The following is a 22764-nucleotide window of genomic DNA, read 5'->3' as shown; positions in this document are numbered from 1 at the left end:
AGTGGCTCCATCCCAGCCCCGTCCCTTCCATCCCATGTCCGCCCAGCGAGAGCGTTGGTCCAGCTCCGCCCGGCGCCTTCGCTGAGGTTGCTTTCGTCCTGTGCTCTCAGGGCTCGGTCACAGAGCCAGGGTCATCACCCTCTCCACCCCCAAGTGCGCGTCGGCGAAGGGCCGCGAGGCGCCCCGAGGTACGGTACCGCCGTGCGCATAACCGCCGCCCGGGTGCTAACCTGACGACTGACCCCACAGCCCACACACCCCACACCCCCCTCACACCACTAATGCCCCAGTAACACCACCGCCCGCCCGCTCACGCCTGCGCTCAGCTGAGCACGGCCCCGCTGCGGCCCGGCCGCGGTGCCAGCGGTAAGTACTGGGCCTGCCCGCGCCCACCCCGCGCCCTCCCCCAGGTTTGCTTTCGGCTCCTCGTACTTCTGCTGGTGCTCGCTGGTGGTGGTGGAGGAGAGGGTCTGGCTTGCAGGGAAGGGGGCACGGGGGCAGCCCGCCTTGCTCGGGGCTGGGGCTGTTCCCAGCACACGGCGGGCAGGAGGCCCTACAGCACCCAGCGAGGAGACGGAGCAAAAGCAAACCTGGTGCCCGGCACCTTCCCAGCATGTGCTCCGAGGGCGCTGCCCTGCAAAACGGAGAGCTGCTCTCCTTCCCACGGAGAGCTGCTCGCCCTGCGCCAGCCCCTCGGGGTTGGGGTGAGCGCAGCGGCCGTCCCGGCCTTGGGGACCCTTGGTGACCGCGTCTGTCCTGCAGGCAAGTGGGGCAGCATCCGCGCCAGCGGGCGCATGAGCAGCTACGCCCTGAACGTGGAGATCGGGTCGCGCCTGGCAGGGAAGGACCTGCTGAGCGCCCAGCACAACGGCAGCCCCGCCGAGGCCAGCTTCCTGCGGCAGCACCGCGCCTCGCTCTACATCATCGGGGACAAGTCGCAGCTGAAGGTGGCCGAAGGGGACGCGGTGGTGGCGGCGGGGCTGGGCGCTGGGTCGCGCGGTGGTGCTGACGCTCTCCTCCCGCAGGGGGTGAAGCCGGACCCGCTGCAGCACTGGGAGGTGGTGCCCATCGAAGTGTTCGACGTGCGGCAGGTGAAAGCCAGCTTCAAGAAGCTGATGAAGGCCTGTGTGCCCGGCTGCCCCGCTGGAGACCCCCCTGTCACCTATCTGCGGTCCCTGGAGGAGTCCGAGTGGCTCTCCCAGGTCAGTGGTGCCCCGGAGGCTGCGGGGCCCCCGATCTGTCTCCATGGTCGGAGTCTTCGCTGTCGGCTCGTGTCAGGGATGTGTTCATCCCTCCTGGTGAAGCAGAGGCTGAGGGGGGGTCTGGGGGCTCTGTCCCAGGTGCCACTGGGCGCAGAGTGGGGACACCAAGTGAACACCAAGCTGGGCTGGGAGGAACCAGGCTGAAAGAGCGCAGACTCTTTCAGCTGGAGGAACAGGGCAGGGCCCGAGGGAGCTGGGGGGACCCAGGTTCTGCTTCTCTGCAGGACGGGGTTTGTCTGCAGGGCTGCCGTGGGCACAGACCTCGGGGTGCTGGAGGGAGCGCGGCACCCACGGCCGTGCTGCTGCGGTGGTTCTGCTCCTCTGCCTCTGCTGTTCAGGCTCGCAGTGCCTGGGTACAGGACTCGTGTCCTGGCCCTGCAGAGCCCTTGTGCTCTGCTCCATTTGAAGAATGCTCCAGAAGAAGGGGTTGCTTTGCCCCACAGCAGCAAATGAGCTTCCTGCTCCCTTTTAAATGTTGATCCTTGCCTTGGCAGATCCACAAGATCCTGCAGATTTCAGTGCTGGTGGTGGAGCTGCTGGACACGGGCTCCTCTGTGCTGGTCAGCCTGGAGGACGGCTGGGACATCACCACGCAGGTAGGAGCCCTCAGCTGCCTGGCACGGCTGCCACCGAGCGTCCCCAGGAGCATCTCGAGCCCCCCCTTGTCCCTGCAGGTGGTCTCCTTGGTGCAGCTGCTCTCGGACCCCTACTACCGCACGATGGAGGGCTTCCGCCTGCTGGTGGAGAAGGAGTGGCTGTCCTTCGGGCACCGCTTCAGCCACCGCGGGGCACAGACCTTGGCCAGCCAGAGCAGCGGCTTTGCACCCATCTTCCTGCAGTTCCTGGACTGCGTGCATCAGGTGAGGGCCCCGTGCGGGCTGCTGGCCCTGCTCCCCAAGCACTGGTGCCATGCTGGTCCGTGCACTGGTGCCATGCCCAAGCACTGGTTCATGGTTTGGGCAGCAGCTGCCAGCGTGGGTGTGTGCTGGGAGCCCTCACCTCGCTCCTCCTTGCAGATCCACCTGCAGTTCCCCATGGAGTTTGAGTTCAGCCAGTACTACCTGAAGTTCCTCAGCTACCACTACATTTCCAACCGCTTCCGGACGTTCCTGCTGGACTCGGACTACGAGCGCATCGAGCTGGGTGAGGGCAGCGTGCGGGGTGTGTGTGGGGGGGGCAGCTCAGTGCCTGGCCCCAAATAACGCCCTCCTGCCCTCCTCTCCGCAGGCCTCATTTACGAGGAGAAGGGCGAGCGGAAAAGCCAGCAGGTCTACAAGTCCATTTGGGATTACATCGACCGGCTGAACAAGAAAGCTCCCGTCTTCTTCAACTACATGTATGCCCCCGAGGATGGGGAGGTGAGAGCTCTGCCGCTGCTCTGGATCCACCTGCTCCAGCCCCCCAGGACCCCGCACTCTGCAGGGGCTCAGGGATTTCGGGGGGTACTGCAGGGACCCTCGAGCACAGGAGAGAGCCTGAGCTGGTGCTGTCAGGGCTCCTTATGGGCTCGTCACCACCACGAGCTGGATGGCGAGCCCAGTCTGGGGCTGGGCAGCTCAGAGCCTGCATTTGGGCTGGGCCCTGTCCTGGCAGCAGCTCTGGTTTCTCCAGGCCAGCATTGCCCTCTGCTGACCAGCCTGCAGCCTCTTGGTACCAGCCAGAAAGCATCACCACGGGGAAAGCTCTTTGTGAAGGGACTGGTTTCCAGTCCGGACAGAGAAAACCAGTACAACGCAGGCTTGTCTGCGACCCTGCCGCAGGGCCAGGTCTGCCTGGATGCCGCCGGCTGTTCTCAGCGTAACCCTGGCTCTTCCCTAGGTGCTAAGGCCGTACAGCAACATTTCCAACCTGAAGGTGTGGGACTACTACACGGAGGAGACGCTGTCCGAGGGCCCCTCCTACGACTGGGAGCTGGTGCAGGGGCAGCCGGAGCACGTGGAGGAGGCAGACCGGCAGGACACCAGTGCCCCGCAGACAAAGCGCAAAATCATCTGGCCCTGCTACGACAACCGCAGCCGCGTGGAGCCCGACGCCATCTCCAAGCTGCTGGAGGTGAGTTTGGGCTCGGGCAGTGCCCCAGAGGTGGTGCAGTGCCCCGTGCACGGCGCTCTGCAGCCCCCCGGGACACAGACAGCTCGGGCTGATGCCTGAGTCCTCCCTGCAGGAGCTGCACAACCTGGAGATGGAGCTGGGGCAGGTTCCGGAGCGCTGGAAGGACACGTGGGACAAGATCAAAGCTTCCCAGCGCACCGAGGCCCGGCAGGAGGGCAGCCGGGTAGGGCTGCGATGGGGCTGAAGGGAGGACTCGGTTCTGCCGAGGGTGCCCAGCGAGGCTGCTGTCGGCTCCTGCAGCCCGGGGCTGGTGCTTGGTGTGTTTGGGGAGCCGTCCCCCCTCACACGGTGCCCTCTGCCCCCCGCAGACCCCCAGCTCCCTGCTGATGTCCTCCGGCCTCTCCCACCACCGCCGCTCGCTGGGTGTGTACCTGCAGGAGAGCGGCGTGGGCTCCACGCTCAACCTCAGCCTGGACAGCGACACCAGCAGCACCTCCACCCCGTCCAGCGGGAAGCAGGGAGGCAGGAAGAGCACCAGCACGCTCTACAGCCAGTTCCAGATGTCGGAGAGCGAGAACAGGCATGTGGGGAGGGACAGGGGTGGGGGACAGGGGTGGGGGGCCCTTCCCAGAGAGGTGGCACCTGGGTTCTGCAGCACAGGGACCTCGGTGGTCCTCGTTGATGTCCGGCTGCCACTGACTGACCCGCACGTGGGCCCCTCTCTGCTTTCGCCCACGGGGCGCAATGAGGCACTGACGCACTGCCCGCCCCCCACAGGTCCTATGAGGGGACCCTGTACAAGAAAGGAGCCTTCATGAAACCCTGGAAGCCTCGCTGGTTTGTGCTGGATAAAACCAAGCATCAGGTACTGAGGGGCCGGGCAGGGCGAGGGACGTGTCCGGGGTCCTCCCCTCCCTCCCCGTGTGCTGAGCTGCGTGCGGGACCTCTCCCCCCAGCTGCGGTACTACGACAGCCGGATGGACACGGAGTGCAAAGGCGTCATTGACCTGGCCGACGTGGAGTCCATCACGCCTGGCACCCCCACCATGGGGGCCCCCAAGACGGTGGACGAGAAAGCTTTCTTCGATGTGAGTGGGGCACCGAGCCCCTGCTGCAGGGAGGGGAGCTGGGCAGCCCACGGCCCCTGCCCCTCGCTGGGTTCCTGGGGGCCGCGGCGCCGCTGTCTCGCCCGGAGCAGCCGCCCGGCCCCGCTCACCTTCTCTCTCCTCCCCTGCAGCTGAAGACGACGAAACGAGTTTACAATTTCTGCGCCCAGGACGTGCAGCTAGCCCAGCAGTGGATCGACCGCATCCAGAGCTGCTTGTCGGACGCGTGAGCCTGGCTCAGAGGAGCCTCTATTCCAGGCACAGAGTCTCCCGCGCCCCAGCACGTGGAGCAGAGGCAGTGCCCAGGCTCGGCGCTGAGCCGGGGCTGTGACTGACTGGCGAGGAGCTGGACCCTTCCCGTCGGCCGCGGGTGTGCTGCACCGGAGTGCCCGCAGCCGCCCGTGCTCCCGCAGGTGGTGGTGGGGGCAGGATCAGCGTTACACTATGGTAGGACTGCGTAGTGGAGGAATTCGTCGCATTGAAGCAGGCTGGGGTGCGGGCGGGAGCCTGTCCTGCTCTGCTCCCCCGTCCTGTCTGAGCCCTGTAATTACCCTGTGTCCGCTCTGCACCTCCGGGCCAGGCGGCCTCGCTCCAGCTCTGCTGCAGCAGGGATGGTGCCGGCTGGCTGGAGAGGCTGCCCCCCGCCACTGCCCCGTGCTGCTAGAGAAAGCAGGAGCTGCCTGGCTCCCTCGTCCTCCCCACGGCTTGCATGTCTGCCCGAGCACCCACGGGGCAGGGCCTGCTCCCTCCTCACCCGGTGCCGCTGCCCCCGGTGCAGTCGCTGGCCCGAGCGTGGCCCAGGCTTAGCCCCTGCCCTGCTGGAGCCGGGGATCTGCAGCTCAGGGTGCCCGTGGGTGCAGAAGGCACTCGCCTGAGCTCTGGGACCATCCTGCCCTGGCCCTCGGGCAGCGCTCCCCAGCCCTTGAGCTCTCACAGACTTGCACAGGAAGAAACGAGCACAGCTGCTGCCTGCCCGGGGCTGCTCGCGGTGTTGTAGCTGTAGGCGCCAGGCGCATGTACGGGGGGGGGCATGGACGTGGCTGGTGCCTGCTCAGGCTGTGACCAGCGGGCTCTCTGCCCTGGCAGGCTGCAGCCTCTACCTCCTTGCTCAGGCTTGCTGGCGGGGGTGCGTTCCCCATGGGAGGTGCCAAATGCTGCAGCCTCGGGGCCCTGGCCCAGGCTGGGGGGTGCCCCTCTGTCCCTGCAGGTCCCTTCCCAGGTGGGGACCACCCAGCCCCGGGGACAAGGGGTCCTGCTCGGCTGCAGCCCAGGGTGCCCACGGGCTGTGAAGCCAGGTGATGACGCCAGGGACAGGATGTGATGGGCACTGTCGGGTGCCACGCAGCCTCTGCTCTGGTCTCCGCTCTGGCCACCCCGTGCGTCCTGCGGCAGGGAGCGGGCAGCACTTCGGTGGGCACCGTGCCGGGCGCTGCTCTGTGCTGCCCGCTTCTCCCCACCTCCGGGGCTCGTCCCCTCCCCAAGCCCCCCTGCTTGTGCTCAGGCTGGGCCCCTGCCAGCGCTGCCAGGCCGAGCCCACCGGTGGAGGGGTCCCGGCCCCGCAGGAGGGCAGGTTTGGCCCCACAGCGCTGCTGGGGGCTGCGCGTCCCCCCCGCTGCCGCCTCCCTGCTTCTTGCTGTCACAGTGTCAGTGCAAAGGGGGAATCTCGGTACAGAATCAGAGCCTGCAGCACCTCATCCCCTGCACTGGTGTTACTGCGGGGGGGTTTGGCCCCGCTCACCCCGAGGTCGCTTCCTGGGCAGGTGGAGGTCGCTCAGGGCTGTCCGTCCGGCCGCAGGATGGGACCCGGCCCCCGCAGCCCTCCCAGCTCCGCGAAGCGACCGTGACCAGGGCCCGACCCTCCACGCCTCTCCTGCAAGCTCAGCCAGCTCTCCTACCTGTCTTGTTTTTAAAGGAGTTCCTTGTTTTATTTCAGTGCAGAGGTCTTTGTACAGTCTTAATCCCCAGGTTCCCCTCTTTGTTTTATTGTACAATAATGGCTGTGGCAGGTAGCTGGTGTAACATGGAGGTTTTGTAACTTACCTGAGCAGTTGTAGATTATTGAAGTTTCTGTACATTGTGTCAAACATACAGAGTCCTTGTATTGTATTGTGCCTAGAGGAAAAAGGTTATTATATAAAAGAGAAGACTAACTGAATTTAATAAAAAAATTAATATGACGCGTGCCCCCTTGTGTCTCACTGCCACCGACAGCGGGTGCCCCGCGGCCCCCCAGCACCGCAGGAGCTGCAGGATGGGGGCTGCCACCTGTCACCGGGGCCAGGGCCCATAGGAGAGCAGCCGGCACAGCGAGGAAGAGGAGGGCAGGAGCCCCAACAGGACTGCGCTGAGCAGGGTTCAGTGCTGCCCATCGCGGTGCCCACAGAGCGTGGGTCATCAGGCGTCTGCTGCCTGGGGTGTTAAAGCTCAGCTCTGCTGTGAGGCCATCTCTGCTGCTCCCTGCTACATTGTGGTGGGGACATCCGGAGCAGCTACTTTTAAGACTAGAAGCTAATGAAGAACAAAACCAACAGCCCCTGTACAGCTGTGTAAGTCTCCAGCAGCTCAGATTTTATGCTTGGTTTTCTCTCAGTTTCCAATCCTCCCCCCTGCCCCCTACACAACTTGCAGCTGTGACTTTCAATTTGTTAAACGACTTTTTTTTTTTTTTTTTTTTTTTTTCCCCATTTGCTGTCCATATGAAAGGGTTTTGTTTGTTTGTTTCTGTCTTCCTTCTTCACCTTGCAGGAACACAACCCCATTTGTCTCAGGCTGTGCACACAGCTGGTTCAGGCCCCGTCCCCATCCTACTGACCACCCCTGGGGTCCCCTCCAGCCCCAGGAGCGCGTTTTGAGGTTGAACCAGTTCCCATTTTGCACATGATGATGCAAGGAGCTGTCTCCAAGCAGCTCACACTGTGCATGGATGAATCACAGCACTGCTGAGGCACGCTGAAAACTGCCTTAAATCTACAGCAGCTGATGGAAACCAGTGAAGCTGAAGCAAAAAGAAACCCAGACCCAATGATGCCAGTTTGCAACCTCGCTATCATGCCTTGGTGGGGCACCACGCTTGGGGCTGCTCACCTTGGGCAACCAAAAAGCTTCATTACTATGGATGGGAACTGTGACTTGACGCAACCGTCTCACTTAAACCTGCTCCTGGCTGCAGCCACCACAATGGGGACCCCTTGGAAAAACCAGAGGGAACAAGAGAAGGCTTTATGTGATGACATCCTACAGCCCTGAAATGGGGTCAATGGGGAACAAGCTCCAGGGGTGAGTCCCGGCCCTGCTCCACGTTTGTGCCGGTGGCTGGCACAGCCTTTACCTGCAACAAGCACGGCTTTCTTGCTGGTGAAGACTTGAAAACTTGTCACAAGGCTCCTTGGGATGGAGCTTTTTCTTGCAACACAGCTGTGAGGCAACAAAAAGGGACCGGCTGCACACGGAGCATTTGGCAAAGCTGCCAACAGCCCAGGCACCCGGGGTGCTGCGTGGTTTGCCTGCCTGCAGGCCGGGCTGTGGCAAGGACTAAACCTGGGTGAGCAGGAGCGTGGCCGCAGTGGGATGTGCATTGGCCTCACCATCAGCCACAGCCCTGGTCACAACCCCCAGACACTCCGCAGGTTTCATCCAAAGCCCCAAATCCTGCCCTGTACCAGCTCCTGATGGGTGCCAGGTCACTCTCAGTGGTGCAGATTAAAAGCAAAACCTCGCTCCTCTCACAATGCTGCTGCTGCTTTTTCACCTCCTCAGACAGCGCAGGTGCAGGTGCCGGCGCGCTTTTACCTTCCCCTTCGAGAGCAACAAAAGCCTTCAAGCCCCACTGCCCTGGCCTCTGCTTCCACAAGGTCCACGGGAGGTGCCCCGAGCCCTGGCCACGGCTCCTGCACCCCCATGGGGGGGTCCCACAGCCCCGGCACTGCCCGCACACAGCGGCCGGGCTGAGGCCGCGACGGCGCCTGGCTCCCGGGAGCGGCACAGCGGGGCTCAGCGTCCTGCAGGAATCCACCACTGGCACGTGAATTTTGAGCTTTTATTGATAGTTGGAATTTACAGCCTAAAACTGACAACATAGAGAGATGCAGACTTTTTTTTTTTTTCTTTTTCTTTTTTCTTTTTTTCTTTTTTTTTTTCTTCTTTTTTACAAAAACAAAAACCAAAATAACCAAAAGCCACCAGCATCAGTTTTACAATATAAAAGTTTTGACAGTAGAGAGACTAAAGTACATCTGGAATTACTCAGAAAAATAAACAGGGAAAAAAGGCAGTAATTTAAAATTTGTCCCTCATATATACACATAGATACACAGACATTGCTTACAAAGACCCGGTTTCAACATTTAAGGGCAGTAGGCATCATGAGAAAAAAGGCTCCCCTATGTCATTGCACTAAATTAATTCACCCAGTGGGGCACCCCCCTCGCCACCCCCTCCCGATTCAGAGGAAAGGCCACTTGAAGCTAGGACTGAGCTTCCGCGTCCCCCGGGGGCTCGGCGAGGACCCCCCCGCGCCAGCCCCAGCCTCCGGGCAGCCGCTGCCTGGCACGTCCGCTACCACAGCCTCAGGACACCGTCTATGCAGGCAAATTATTTCTTATTGCTATACAGAGTGCATCTTACCTATCGTCAGCCACCATTTTATGGTTTAAAAGGCAAAAAATAAAAAAAATAAAAATAAAAAAGAAAGAAAGGAAAAGAAAAAGAAGCATAGATTCAGCCCCTAACGCTTGTTTTTCCAGCCAGGCCACCGGGGCGCCTGCAAACCCAACGTGCAGCGAGCCTTTCCTCGGGGAAGCACTACAGCTGGGCTTTCCAACAGTGCTCAACAGGCAGATTTTTCAAGGAAACTTGGCTCTCCAGACACCAAAACAAAACACCTGGAATTTTAGAAGAGCAGAAGAAAGCGGGTGCAGAGCTTTGCTGAACACCTGGGCCCCCGTCTGGGCACGGAGCGCTGCAGAGCCCGGCTCCCGAGCCCACCACGGCCCCATCCACACCCTGCGGTGCAATTCGCCCACCTTGCACCGGGCTGCGAGGGGTCCCAGGAGCCAGGAGGGCTTCGCCCTGCATCCCACCAGCCCTGGGACTCGGCGCTGAGCGGCGGTGACACCGGTGCCGGCTGCACGATTTCCTCTCCCAAAATGAGGCACTGCGCCCGGCCGCGGCTCCGCAGGGACGCTTGGATGGAGCTGCCCGGCCAGAGGCTCCTGGAGCCTTCCAGTTTTCTCCGAGTTAAGTAATTCTTTTTTTAAAAAATATGTTTTGGGTTCCTTTTAGTTTAAACAAGCATTCCAGGTCCTCTGGCACTGGGTGGCAACTGGTGAGCTTCCCAGGGTGGACGGGCCTTGAATAAGTGGTTTGTGCTAACAGTCAAAAAGCCAAACACCTCCAATTGTCTCACGTCTACACCGCAGCCTAACGCCAAACCCAACAGAAACCGACGGAGGTTGTGGAAAACCCCCAGAAAAGCAACTCCAGGAGTTACAGGCAAGAGACCGTGGATCAAAATAAAGTGGCAAAGAATATTTAATATTCTGATTGCTTTAAATATGCCAAGTGCAAATTAACTGGTTAAACCATGGCGTCTTTTCGAGTTTGAAAAGGAAGTTTCTGTTTGTCTGAGCAGATACACCCTATAATAAAAAATATCATCAGAACCATGGATATTTTCATGTGCAATAATACATGTTACCCACTCTAAGTACGTACATGTATGTATGCATAGAAGTACACACACACATCGATATGATGACCACCTTAAGCACTGCCAAGCTGATCTAGTGCCAATATTCGGGTTGTGTTAAAGAAAAAAAGTTTACAAAATATCAGGTCAAGAAAAAGGTTTCTATAAAACTTTACATTTCAACTGAAGCTGCTCAGCTGGATTTTAAACGCCGTCAAAACCCAGTTCGGATACAAAAGGCAAACAGAGAAACAGACAAGGAACAAAAATTAAAAATCAACAACCTTATTTTCCATGAGCCTCGTTGAGAAAACACCAAAATGAGAAACCATTGAGCACTTTTTTTTTTTTTTTTTTCAGTCTGAAAATGTTCCTTTAACTTAACTTCACCTACCTAGAGAAAATGGCAGCAAGGTATTTATAACTGTAGCGAAACAGTAGGTTATTGTCAACCCAGAAACCCTAACGAGTCGGTTAAGTCCCAAATTGAAGCCCAGTGGAAGCGAGTCACGAGTGAATCCTGCCCTCCCAGAACCCTTCCTCCACGCGCCCAGTACCTTTTTTATTATTATTATTATTTGTACCAACGATTACGGTGTTTCAGAAGGTGCACACTTACCCATCAAGAAATTCAACGCAAACCCAAAAGCTCTGAGAAAAATAGGTCTAAGGTGAAGAAATTTAGAAATATACACATATTTATACATCTATAAATAGACCCTATGTACACGACAAACAAGAGGGCGAGAGAAGGAATGGAAGCCAGCCCCGTGTGAGCCCAGCGCCCCCACCCCAGTCCCTGTGCCCCCGTCCTGCCCTGACCCCCAGTCCCCACAGTCCCCACTGCCCCCTGACCCCCTCTGCCAGCTCTGCTCTGCCTTTGGCCACGCTCAGCCTCGGGCGCTGACGCTTCCAGAATTTATCAAAAATAGGTGAAAAACCTCTCAGGCACAGCAAGAAACGAAGGGTGCTCCTCGCGCCTCGACCTGCTCTGGGGCTGAACAATTTTCTCCCTTGCCTCCCTGCAGCCCTTCCCCGGGCACCAAACGGCCGCGGGGGCACCCGGTGGCCCCGATTTAAAGCCCTGCAGCAGAGGCAGACGCCAAGGGCGAACACCCCAGCAGAGCCCCCGTCTCCATCACCTCCATCACCATGCACAGCACCGCGCCCCCAGACCCTCAAAAGGTGACCCTGGGCCCAGCCACGCACCGTTGAGCTGGGGATTTCTGCCCCCGTCCCGTTGGCACACCCATCCCGGAGCCCCGGGCAGCCCCCCAGAGCCACCCCGCTCCCTCCTGCACCGTGCGCCCGCAGCAGCCCCAGCCCCTGGCACCCAGCTCCGTGGAGTTCCCAAATCCCAACCAAACACAGATCCTGACGGCACCGCTGGCTCCGTGCTAAGGTCAGCAGCCAGAGCTGATTTCAGCCTATCGCAACCTAACGCAGAATGTTTTAGGATTTCCAGGACGTTCAGTTACGCTGATATTTTGCTGCCATGACAGCTGTGAACAATCGTGAAATGGGAAAGCTTGTCGGCAGCTTTTCAAGTATTTCTGTTTTACAGAAAAAGTTTCTTTTCATTTAAAAAACAAAATTCAGATGAGGAATATCTATATTTGGTAAGGGGAAGATATTTACACGCCATATGGACAAATGTGTTTTTTTATTTAAATTACATGTTAAATAATAAATATTTAATATTAAATATTATATTTAAGCACAAAATTATGTATAACCAATTTCTTCGGAGCTTTTAAGCCTAGTTTCTCTAACACTTGGAGGCCAAGTTCAATGGACGCTTTCTGTTTGGGTATCAATAAAACATTCTGAATAGACACGAGGACGTAACGTGAATTCACCCCTCCTGCTCCACGTTAAAAGCTCTGCTGCACTGGCCTCCGTCACATCCTTTCTGTTCTCCTTTGGGTAAGGAACCTGCGCCCCCTGCACACCCCTGACCCGCAGGGAGCCCCTGGGCTGCTGGCAGGGGTCCCTTGGTGACTCGCAGCACCCAAGGAGCGCGCAGGAACCGCGATGGCACCAAGGCCACCGCGCCACCCAGCCCCCAGGTGCTGGAGGTGCTCGTGGTGCTGCTCTGGATGTGGTTCCCACACCACAAAGGGGGGCAGAGGGTCCTCGAGCAGGACCTTGGGGCCACCTCGTGGGGTCGGGGGTGCGGTAATGGTGTAAGGGGCTCCGAGGGCTGGGAGGCGGCGGAGGGAGAGCACAATGGACAGAAACAGCTTTTGTTGGAATTTGGGTGGCTTTAAGGCACTCGGAACCACAACGGGGGTGTTTTAACACTACTGTTACCGCATGGGATCCTTCTGCTCATCACCTTCTCTTTCCCTCTACTTCGGGGTATCTGGAGATGAAAACTGACTCCAAAAATGATTCCAAAGCTGGAACGAGAAGAAATCACTCCTGAACTAAAACAAAGGCACTGGCATTTTTGTATCTGGAATTTTTATTGCTGATCAGCGTTTTGCCCTAGAGATAACCAGACAGTTCGCTCCCGTGAGGGCTCTCGGTCATCAGCTGCAACGCGAGCGGGACGAGCTCTCCCCTGGAGTGAGGACCGACACGACAGGGATGGGAACGGGACGGAGACAAACCCGGTCCCTGCAGAACGGGCCATCCAGATATCCAAAAACCCCGTGTGAGATTTTAGTCAGAACGGTGACCGTCAACGCTGGGTGCACGCCCAGGTGCCAGAAAGACAAAATTCCTGCTCGCAAGGGGATGTGATGCTACCCCTTGTCTCCGGGACAGGCGGCTCAGGGGAAGGAGGCCAGGGGAGGAGGGGGTTGTGCAGGTGTGGAATAAAAGGAAAAGTTTGGAAGTGTCAGAAATGGGATGGGGAAGGGAAGGGAAGGGAAGGGAAGGGAAGGGAAGGGAAGGGAAGGGAAGGGAAGGGAAGGGAAGGGAAGGGAAGGGAAGGGAAGGGAAGGGAAGGGAAGGGAAGGGAAGGGAAGGGAAGGGAAGGGAAGGGAAGGGAAGGGAAGGGAAGGGAAGGGAAGGGAAGGGAAGGGAAGGGAAGGGAAGGGAAGGGAAGGGAAGGGAAGGGAAGGGAAGGGAAGGGAAGGGAAGGGAAGGGAAGGGAAGGGAAGGGAAGGGAAGGGAAGGGAAGGGAAGGGAAGGGAAGGGAAGGGAAGGGAAGGGAAGGGAAGGGAAGGGATAGAGGTCTCTATGCCAGCTAGGACTGAGTGTAAGTGAGCACAAATTCCTTTTCTTAGCAAAGTTTCAGCGGGTACACTGACAGATATACCTTTTTTTTTTTTTCCTTTTGAGGAAGATGAGTTATTCAGCAGTTTTACAAGGGAAATACTAGGAATGATGGGACAGAATAACTGGAACTCAGTTACACATTAACAGTACACACAGCACATCCAGAGAAGTTTCTGAAAGGAAATGAAGTCCCCAGTGCTCTGAACTCCCGCACCCTGCGCTCTGCCCAGTTTACTTAAGAAAGAAGGAAAGAAAAGTCTGTCCAAAGTCTCAGGCAAAAAGAAAACACTGCTTTGAAAATGATTGCAAAGATGATTTTTTTACAAAGATCCTCTTTCTGTTTCAAATCATGTAAAGGAACTCAACACTGACTTAACTATTACAATTCACTATGTTATTTACTAAATACTCTTTTTCTTTAACTTCTAACCTTTTCATGTAACATGCATATATTCAAGTGATCCTTATGTTACAGTCAACAATTTACATAAATTTATAGCATGAGGTAATTAATGGTTTTCTTTACGCTTTTTGTTTCTGAAAGAATAAGAACACGGAATTTTAAATTACACGTGACCAATGCACTTTAAGGCAAGTTTAGTGCCCTTTGTATTCTAACCGATACTGGCAAGTTTCGGGTATCTGACAAATCCCCTACAAAGGACCCGGCCCTGCTCTGTAAGGTGCCACTGCAAACGAGCCCGTTTTGCCTGCGGGGGGTTTGAGCGGCTCTGGGATGCGCACGGGACACCAGGACAAAACGCGCGGCTGCGTACAGGCTGGTGCCACCCGAGCCAGGAAAGAAAAGAGGCGATTTTCAACACAAAATCCTTCCTTCGGATTGCCTTGGGAAGTCAGTCATAGCCTGGTGTTTCCGTATGAACATGAGATGAGCAGTGAAAGAGAGAGTTTCAGTGCAAAATCACCGCTACCCACCGCCGCGGGTGCCAGCTCCGGGCGTCCAGCAGCGGAGAGCACAACTTCCCTTCCAGGTAACCTCAAGTGCCACCACACCACAGAGCAGTTCTCAACACACGTTTTGCACCTGAAAGCATGTGCGGCCGCAGGACACCCAGACAGAGCCCCGGCTACGAGGACGAGGACGAGGACGAGGACGTGCGCACGAGCTCTCCACGAGGTGCCCGCAGGCTGGGGCGCAACGCTCAGCCTCCCGGCACAGCAATTCAGCGGGCTGAGTAGGGAACAAGGAACAGTTTCAAACCTTACACAATGAGAAGGTTTTGATCAACATTTGCTGTGCCTGTAGCTGGGTCTGTTCCCAGCTTAGCTCCGTGAACGCCTGAGCCGAGGAGATGCTTCTGCAGGACCCGGGGCCACGCAACACCCACCCACAACGGGAAACTCTCCGCAGCGTGCCTATCTAGAAAGTTTTTTGCAAAACTAGCTATGAGCATCAAAATGACGCGATAAAAGATTTTCAATAGCTTATATCTGTCCAAACCGTTTGAGAAAATAAAAAATAGATGGGGAAGAATCTGTCCTTTACAAAAGCCCCACAGCTCCGCGGAGAGAAAAAGGATTTTTCTCTCCTGATCAGCATCAAATATAAAAATACATTTTACACATAGGCATATTTCACTAACATTTTTATACTTAAGTTGTGAAAGGTGACCGGTAACAGTCACTAGGAAATACAGTTAATTTTTGTACAAAAATTAATAGGGAGGTTGGACTGGTCACCACAATGCCCTTCTAGTAATGAGGTAAGTGAGTTTCAGATGAGATAAGCTAACATAGGAGCCAAATTGTTTATTTTCTGCATTTCAATTTGTCAGAGTTTATGTGTAACTGTCCATAGAAAATGCCTGCTTAGGTTTACAAGAAAGGTCACATCAGCTGGAAGTCTGTCAGCAGCTACCAGAGAGGGAAACCACTACGCAAAAGTCACTTTCTCACCTCAGACAAAACCTGCATTCTCTATAAATTCGGAAACTTTAGCCACTATGAAATCAACATGAATGGCATCAAACCCAAAGAATCTTATTTTTTTCACCAAAATAAATTGTAAAAATGGTCCAATACATCTTATCTACTTCCAGAGGTGTCCATTTCTGCTAAGACCTATAAAAATGATGCATAATTCTGGAAATCAGCTAAGGCACTGTCCATAATTAAACTCACAACGCACGGTTGCCCTGACCGGAAGGATTTCTTTTTTTGCAAGTTTTCATGCAGAGGTAAAATGACTTCTTCAAACTTCATCCCAAGTGACTTTAAAGTTCAGTACCAGTGGAAATGATGTACTTACAGCTCCCAACGCCCAGCTCTGAGATATGGCACTCTGTTCTGATTCACTGAACTGCTTGTACCAGTGCAACCTTAGAAGATAGTATTGAAGATCAAGAAATCATATTTAATATGAAATGTCTCCTTCTAAGATTCAATTAGCTACAGGAGGGTCTAGGTAGTTTTACTGTTCAGAAAACAAATTTTTACTTTGAACAATGTAGGCATCTTTTAACTAACAAAAAACAAAAAACAAAAAAAAGCACTATGACAAGAAGACACATTTCTTAATTTCTTAATGAGCTTCCAGAGAGCCTTCAGCTCTGCACTGCCCAGGTTCTATTGAAAAGCAAGACTAAATGCTTCCAAGAGCTTTCACTGTACTCCACACAGCCACGCTACGGAGCACACACAGGTTTGAGTAACAAGGCAGAACCAAATCCTTCTGCACGCTGATTAAGGAAACCATGCAAGTTGGGACAAGGCTAGAGAAGAAAGAAGCTGTAACACCGTGTTTGTCAGGAAGCCAGAAGCTAACAGCGATGAGGAATGTGTCCTGCAGTGACAGGGACAGCTTTTCTCAGGCCACTCTGAAGCACTCAGCACCACCAATTCACAGTTACGCAGCTCCTGGGACTTTTCTGTGCCCAGCACTGAACGTAGCGAGACCTCGTTGAAGCCCTTGCCTGGCACGGCGTTCTCAAGAGGGACACAAGCAGCGCTCCCCATTTTCCTTCGGTTCTTTTCTTAGGCAACACACTCATTTTTTACTTATTTATTTTAAACTAAAGCCCCCAGCCCACACAATCTGAGCAGAAAGCTGTAAGACCTTCTCAGAACAAGGGAGAATTTTTGGTTGTTTGTTTTCAATGGGCTGTAATGCCCAAACCAGAGAAAAACCCTACTGCATCACAGGCCAACAGCTACCCCCTAAATCATGAACCTGCCCAATACCACTCGGCCCCTTCAATGCTTTGCCCTAGTGAGTGCTCTTCCCTAACACCAAGGGACTGGGATGAGATGAAGAACTTCACTTCTGGGAGAACCATCTAAAAATCTTGTTTTACAGCTGGGACTGGCAAAAGAGCGTGTAAGTGCATTATGCTTGCCTTGCAACCGGGGACACAGGTACTTTTCCAACAGCAAAGTTTGTGGCAGAATAGGACTTCAGAGAGAACTGAATTATGGTAAAAAAATAAAAATAAAAAAAATAGTAATAAAAATTAAGATGCTGTTGTAAACAGCGGGTCTAGTTTTATCTCTTTTTTGCAATGACATCAAAACCTCTTATAACAACAAAATCAACTGCTTACAGGAACAAAATCACTGTTTATAAACTGTTTATAAGTTTAACTGTTTACAAATTTGTATGTTTTGAACATGGTTCAGGCTGAGATCACCGCTTTGGGAAAAGCACGTGGAAAAAAATAACTTAGTCTTTAAATGACTGAAAATTGCAGTGTGAGTTACTAAATAGTATCAAAAAAAGTCAAAAATTACATTGCCAAAATATGAGATTATCTTATATCATCACGAATAATTAACCTGGACATCAAACTGCGCGGTCACCCCCCGAGGACTTGCAGGGATTGTGGCACCTCCTCCACCACGACTGGCACAGCACGTTGGTTTTTACCAACATCTACAGAAATAAGGGAACTCTGCCACACAGCAGCTGTTTCCCCCGTGAGACAAAATGAATGACTGACAAAAAGGAAGGTCCTTCAGCTTCCTTCTGATTACCACTACACTAAGACAGGGCTTAGCAAGTCTGAAAACACCTTACCACTAAACTACTACTGAAGATAGAGTGCCAGAGAAGTGCAAACAAAGGGGAAAAGGCAAGAAGCCCCATCACGAGGCTGCTTCGTGGTGGGATGGGATGAGCCGAGGCTGAGGGGCGATGGAGCCAGGTCCCCAGAGCACACCCCCAGCGGCTGGCAGTGAGGTCTCCTGCTGTGGTGCCACTGATAAATCTTGATTTCAGTTACAGCTCACTGGCTCCTTTTTGGAGAAATGGTTCTGAGATGCCAGTGAAGAACAAGAAAGCCACCTCAACGTTCCTCCCTTAGATATGTATTGATGAATAACCCTCAGTGCTCACCCCCCCGCGCGGTGCGGCACACCCAGCGCCTTTCCACCAGCAATAGGTAGCTGAGGTTCCACTGTTGTTGGGTTTTGCTTTTTAGTTTGTGCGCCCACTGGGTTTCCATTCGGCTTGCCAGCTGCAGATCTGTAAAAGGCAACGAGAGCAACAAAACCTTGGGACACTCAAGAAATTTATTTCAATCTTTGCTGAGGCCATGTCATCCAGATGACCAGCTGGGATCTTGTCTGCCTTTACTCTTACAACTTAAGAGAAGAATCAATAAATTATATATTTGTGTAAGAAAATTTTGTTAGAAGACTGGTGAAAGTGTTGAAAAAACTGCGCTCCTGTTCCCTCATTTGATCCCTTTCCTGCAGACTATCTCACCCAAACTTTCATTTTGAGCCGGTGCACGTGCTCCTGTGTGGATACAGTTTTAGAGAGGACCTCATCTCTTTGGGACAGCAAGGGAACTCAAAACCCACAAACCCAACACCAAATCCCCTCCTCGGTCTGACGAGGGTACACCTAGCACCAGCCTGCTTCGTAGCTCTCTGTTTTCCCCTCACCAACCCCAAAAGCCTGTAGTGAGCAGCGTAAAAGAATTTGAATAGTTCTGATTCAAAAGAAAAAAAAAATCAAATCATCCAAGTTTTTATCTATCAGATCATGTCTTATGGCTCCAAACTTGTTATGCTTGACCTTCCTGCAGCAGAGGGTTTTTTCTGATCGCAAGTCCCTACAGCCGTGCCCCCTGCTCCCCTGCCCCCACGTTGTCACCAGGAGTGACATCAGGGATCGCAGCACACGTGGCCGCTCTCCATCAACACCTGGTTGGGCATAAAATCGCGAAACCCCAGCTGGGCAGAAGCACTGAATGTCTGAGCAGCAACACGGGACCAAGGCATGCCCTGCTGCTTCTGGGCTTGTACAATGAGTGGTTGTCTGTGACGTGCTATTGACCATGTACCTTTACAAACATACAAAAGTCAGGCTCACTGTGCTCCGAGTCTCTGCTTCACCAGGTTTCTTACAATATCCAACTGTGTGTGTATAAATATACATGGAATAATACATATTGCAAATATATATCTATATACACACTCATCAGTATACATATTCAAAACTAAAATTATATATACCATATAGATATGGACAGATTCAAAATACTGCACATAAATGAGGAAGGACAGTGCTAAATACAACTTCTGTTTAATCTTCATTGCCTTCTGACCAAGTATCTTAGCATAGGTTGATGGTTTTTTAAAGGATGCAGCTGGGTTACATAGATCCATTTTGGAAGACAGCATGTCCTGCTCCGACCCTGAGTGACAGCCCTTCCCTTACTGCCTGCTCAGTGAGCAGGTAACACGCCTCTCCTGGGAACAACCACCACGGACACAGCGCTGGGCTGCGCTGAGGAAGGGTTCACCCAGCTGCTGCCACGTCCCTGAACGTCGTGCCTTAAGGTCACCTGAAAACAGAAGAGCAGTCAGACCGCCCAGCTGCCACGCAGCTTTGGCACGAGTCTGGAACAGCAAGCAAGAAAGCTCAGCCAGCAACGAGGAGCGAGAGAGGCAGTGGGAACCCTCAGCCTGCACACACACATTGCGACTCGAGAGCCATGAGAAGCTCCAATCCACAAAGAGAAAGAATTGCATGCCCAGATTACCTATAAAAACCACCTGAGCCAGGTGAAGAAGCCATCACCTGACTCTGGACCTGGTCTGAGCTTCAGACTCCAAGATAGCAGGGGTCAGAAACTCCTCCTAGATCAGTTTGTTGGCTGGTGTGAAGAACAATCCTATGGTACCAGTGAGGTATAGTTCAGAGCTTAAATCCCAAATGGGGAGGAATCACACCCCCCGTCACAAAAGCAAGAGACCTTACGCATTTCTACAGTCTTTTTAACTATGGGTAAATTGTCTTTTCACATAAGTAACCGGACACAAGCAATCAAGTTAATGAACTTAGGTAACGATCCCCTCAGTAACTACACTATACTTTTAGATCTGCTTACTGGGAAGGTTGTAAATACATCATTAAAGCTTTCATTTAAATTTATAGACTCGAAGCCAACAGATAATGAACAACAAGTTGAGAATATGCAACAAAAGGCACAGACAGACACGTCCTTGCATATCCTTCTGAAACACTTCGGGATGTTATTGCTGCCAGCTGCTCAGTACCACTTCACAGGTGGAGGTTACTGCTCCCCAAACCAAGGCATCACGAACAGGTCACGTAGGGACAACGAAGCAGTGTCCTTGCAACATCAGCCAGCATGATGATTTAAGGTAACCCCGGTCTATGAGAACCTAATGCAAAGATCGTTTGTGAGTCTAACAAGGTAGCTGGATATGTATCAAGCCATGAGAAAGATCAAATTGTGCCTGCTATTGGCAGTCCTGAACAGACCTGGTCATAGCTGTAACACGGCGGAGCCCGCAAGCACTACAGTCAGGAACAGTGCATGAGAAGAGACTGGAAAGGAACTGCTGTCATCACCCGGTATTTACTGGGACTGAAGCCCAACCACGGCCTTCAATCAGCTGCTGGAATCAGTTGCACTGATGCTGTCTGTATTTGATGAATGATTTTTCATAGTCTCACTTTTGGGTGTTTAAAGAACGCCCTAAAAAGAACCTGATTTTCAGAAAATCTCTAGCACCAATCCTCTGAAAATTAAGACTTTAATGTGTCTCCAATTAGAAACTCAAAGCTACTAATCACTTCTGAAAATCCGGGCTAAGAGTGGGACTGATCTCTAAATAGCAAGCGGGGTAACCGAAGCAGAAAGTGAGATTTCTCCTTCTAGCACAACGTATCTTTAAATTATTTATTTTAAATTACAAGGAGGGAGTGAGAAGACTTCCAGAACAACAGTACTGTGCCATGAAAGCACCTGCTTACCAAGTAATTGCAGCTGAGAGAAATCACAGCTATGTCAGCAGCACACAAGGGGCCCACAACCCCAGCACGCAACTTCAACGATGCACAGCGTAATCTCATCCTGCTTTCTGCGCTCTAATCTCCATAGCTGGCATTTGAACAAATCAAATCCTCAACCTTCCCTAAGAGCAAAAATGGAAATATGTAATCCTTGGGCATATGATAGCCTCGTGCTGTGGGTACGTCACCGTCGGATACTGATCCAGCAGAACAGACTGACTCTAACAGCGAAAACATTTTGTTCATCTCACTCCCCCCCACACACCACCTCTCAACACAGTTAAGAAATTTTCATATGCACTACATACATATCACAGTTAAAAATAAAGTATTTTTTTAAAAGACTGAAGTTTGGCTAGGATGCCTTTGCTCATAACAACAGATCTGTGTGAGGTACTTTTTCATACTCACAGGGTAAAGTCCCTCGTTATGCACAAGTGAGAGTATATCAGAAAATAAGCTATTTGGCTACCTATGTGTCAAGCTTCATGCTTTTATTCCAAAGTGAATGATTTTCCAGCTTAGATCTTGGACTAATAAAATAAGCGGCATTTAACATTTGACAGGTGGATTTCAGCATACAGCTTACACACAAAAGCAGGCCCAGCTCTGTATCTAGTCTAGGGGTAGAGAACGAGCACTGGTGACGGCGATCTGCTGCTACCAGCCCGAGCCTGGTTCTGCAAGTGGCCCAACATCTACACCCGTATCATCTATGTGCACAAGTCCAGTCTGGGAACAAGCTCAATGCAGAGACCAGCACAAACCAGCGCAGACCTGTGTCTGAAACTGGTGCAGTCTTTACAGGAGTAGGTCCTTCAGCCTGTGCAGAAGATCCTGTGTTCCAGGGTCAAGTACACATCTTTAACTGACCTTGCTCCCAGGCAGTTTGAAGCGCAGTCCATTTCTCCACACTGCTGTACTCTACCATCCCAAGGCAGCAGCATGTCCCCCCCAACCTCTCCATGCCCGACTGCCTGGGGGTAAGGAACAGCAGGAGTCCTGTGCTGGGGCCGTTTCACTCTCCAATGTTGTCACTAGGTACAAAGTGCAAAAGTGTTGCTGTTCCTGCATCCATTAAAAACTTTAAAAACAGAACAAAACAAACAGAAAAGGATTTCCATAATAATTTGAAAATACATTAGTCTCCAAAAAGCCAGCAAACACCTGATAACCTGTTTGTGCCATATCTGCTCTTGTTCCTGCACGGCAGCAGTCCAGTGGATCATTATCCTCTCAGCTGGCAAACAACACGCTACCTTCTTTGCATACTCTGCAGCCAACTGAGGACGACATCCGGGAAGTTGAGTTTTGATGGCTCGGACAGAAGAGGCCAATTGCTAAACGACCCAAGATCCTGCAGTGAACTGTCCCATCTCCCGAGAGAGAGCACTGAGCAATTCACTGGAATGCAGAGACTTCCCGCTTCTCAAGACGGTTCAGCATTACGGTAAGTTAGCTACCTGGCCTCTGGCTTGGGATGATGTCAATGATTTCCCTCCCACCCCACAAAAATGTAAAATAAAAGCCCTCCCTGCCTCATCCCATTTAAAGTGTTTGCATCTTTTCCTCCTATGAAATGTTTCTGATAAGGCTTTATTGCTATACAAAAGCGGTGCAAATGCTGCCCAAAGACAGCTCCATCAGGAACTTTGGTCACACGACTGCGGGACTCCTGTGCACTGTCCAAGTCCCAGCGTTAGACCTGCTACCTTTCTGAAGAGAAGCTGAATACTGTGTGCAATAACACTAAGAAAATAGGACTGAACCCCAAATACAAAACAAAAACAAGGGAGAGAGGGAAGGGGACAAGGAACTAAAATTAGGCAGAAGGCTTGCTTGGGAAGAACCCCATCATTCCTGTGATGACTAACTGATCAATGCTACATTTAGACAATGCAAGTGTCTTTCAGAACAGATTGTTGGTGTTGAAACTGCATGTCTGGTCCTGAATGCCAGCTCTCTCATCAATGCAGCATTTATTAAAAAATAAAATTAAAATGAAAAAAAAAAATTGACAAATTGCATCACCAGGTAGCAGCCTGGCCTGGATCACACACGTCCCATTGCATCTGTTTCATCAAGCAGGGCCATTTAATGTGGCTTCAGCACAGGGCAAGACTTCTTCTTTCCTAAAGACAA

General features: G+C 52.9%; 2 protein-coding genes across 12 annotated transcripts in view; one reads left to right on the top strand and one right to left on the bottom strand.

Annotated features, from left to right (window-relative positions):
- SBF1 (SET binding factor 1) overlaps positions 1-6597 on the top strand; it is a 61224-nt gene extending 54627 nt beyond the window's left edge. For 5 of the 9 annotated variants that reach the window (XM_068670209.1, XM_068670213.1, XM_068670210.1 and 2 more), the window contains 13 exons: positions 111-188; positions 763-947; positions 1026-1202; positions 1757-1858; positions 1937-2122; positions 2279-2405; positions 2490-2620; positions 3081-3314; positions 3427-3537; positions 3683-3894; positions 4092-4179; positions 4271-4402; positions 4552-6597. In XM_068670209.1, the coding sequence (XP_068526310.1) occupies positions 111-188; positions 763-947; positions 1026-1202; positions 1757-1858; positions 1937-2122; positions 2279-2405; positions 2490-2620; positions 3081-3314; positions 3427-3537; positions 3683-3894; positions 4092-4179; positions 4271-4402; positions 4552-4650 (1862 nt within the window). In that variant the 3' untranslated portion in view covers positions 4651-6597. The remainder of the gene's footprint in view (positions 1-110; positions 189-762; positions 948-1025; positions 1203-1756; positions 1859-1936; positions 2123-2278; positions 2406-2489; positions 2621-3080; positions 3315-3426; positions 3538-3682; positions 3895-4091; positions 4180-4270; positions 4403-4551) is intronic. The other 4 variants (XM_068670215.1, XM_068670217.1, XM_068670214.1 and 1 more) reach the window with 1 other exon arrangement.
- Positions 6598-16333: 9736 nt separating this feature from the next.
- The window catches only part of PPP6R2 (protein phosphatase 6 regulatory subunit 2), a 94263-nt gene continuing 87832 nt past the window's right edge, over positions 16334-22764 (bottom strand). For all 3 annotated transcript variants that reach the window (XM_068670204.1, XM_068670207.1, XM_068670206.1), the window contains one exon: positions 16334-22754. In XM_068670204.1, the coding sequence (XP_068526305.1) occupies positions 22703-22754 (52 nt within the window). In that variant the 3' untranslated portion in view covers positions 16334-22702. The remainder of the gene's footprint in view (positions 22755-22764) is intronic.

This window comes from Anas acuta, chromosome 1 (genome assembly GCF_963932015.1).
Source record: "Anas acuta chromosome 1, bAnaAcu1.1, whole genome shotgun sequence".
NCBI lineage: Eukaryota > Metazoa > Chordata > Aves > Anseriformes > Anatidae > Anas > Anas acuta.
Note: the sequence above shows the minus strand (reverse complement) of the source record. Positions and strands in the feature narration are given on the sequence as shown.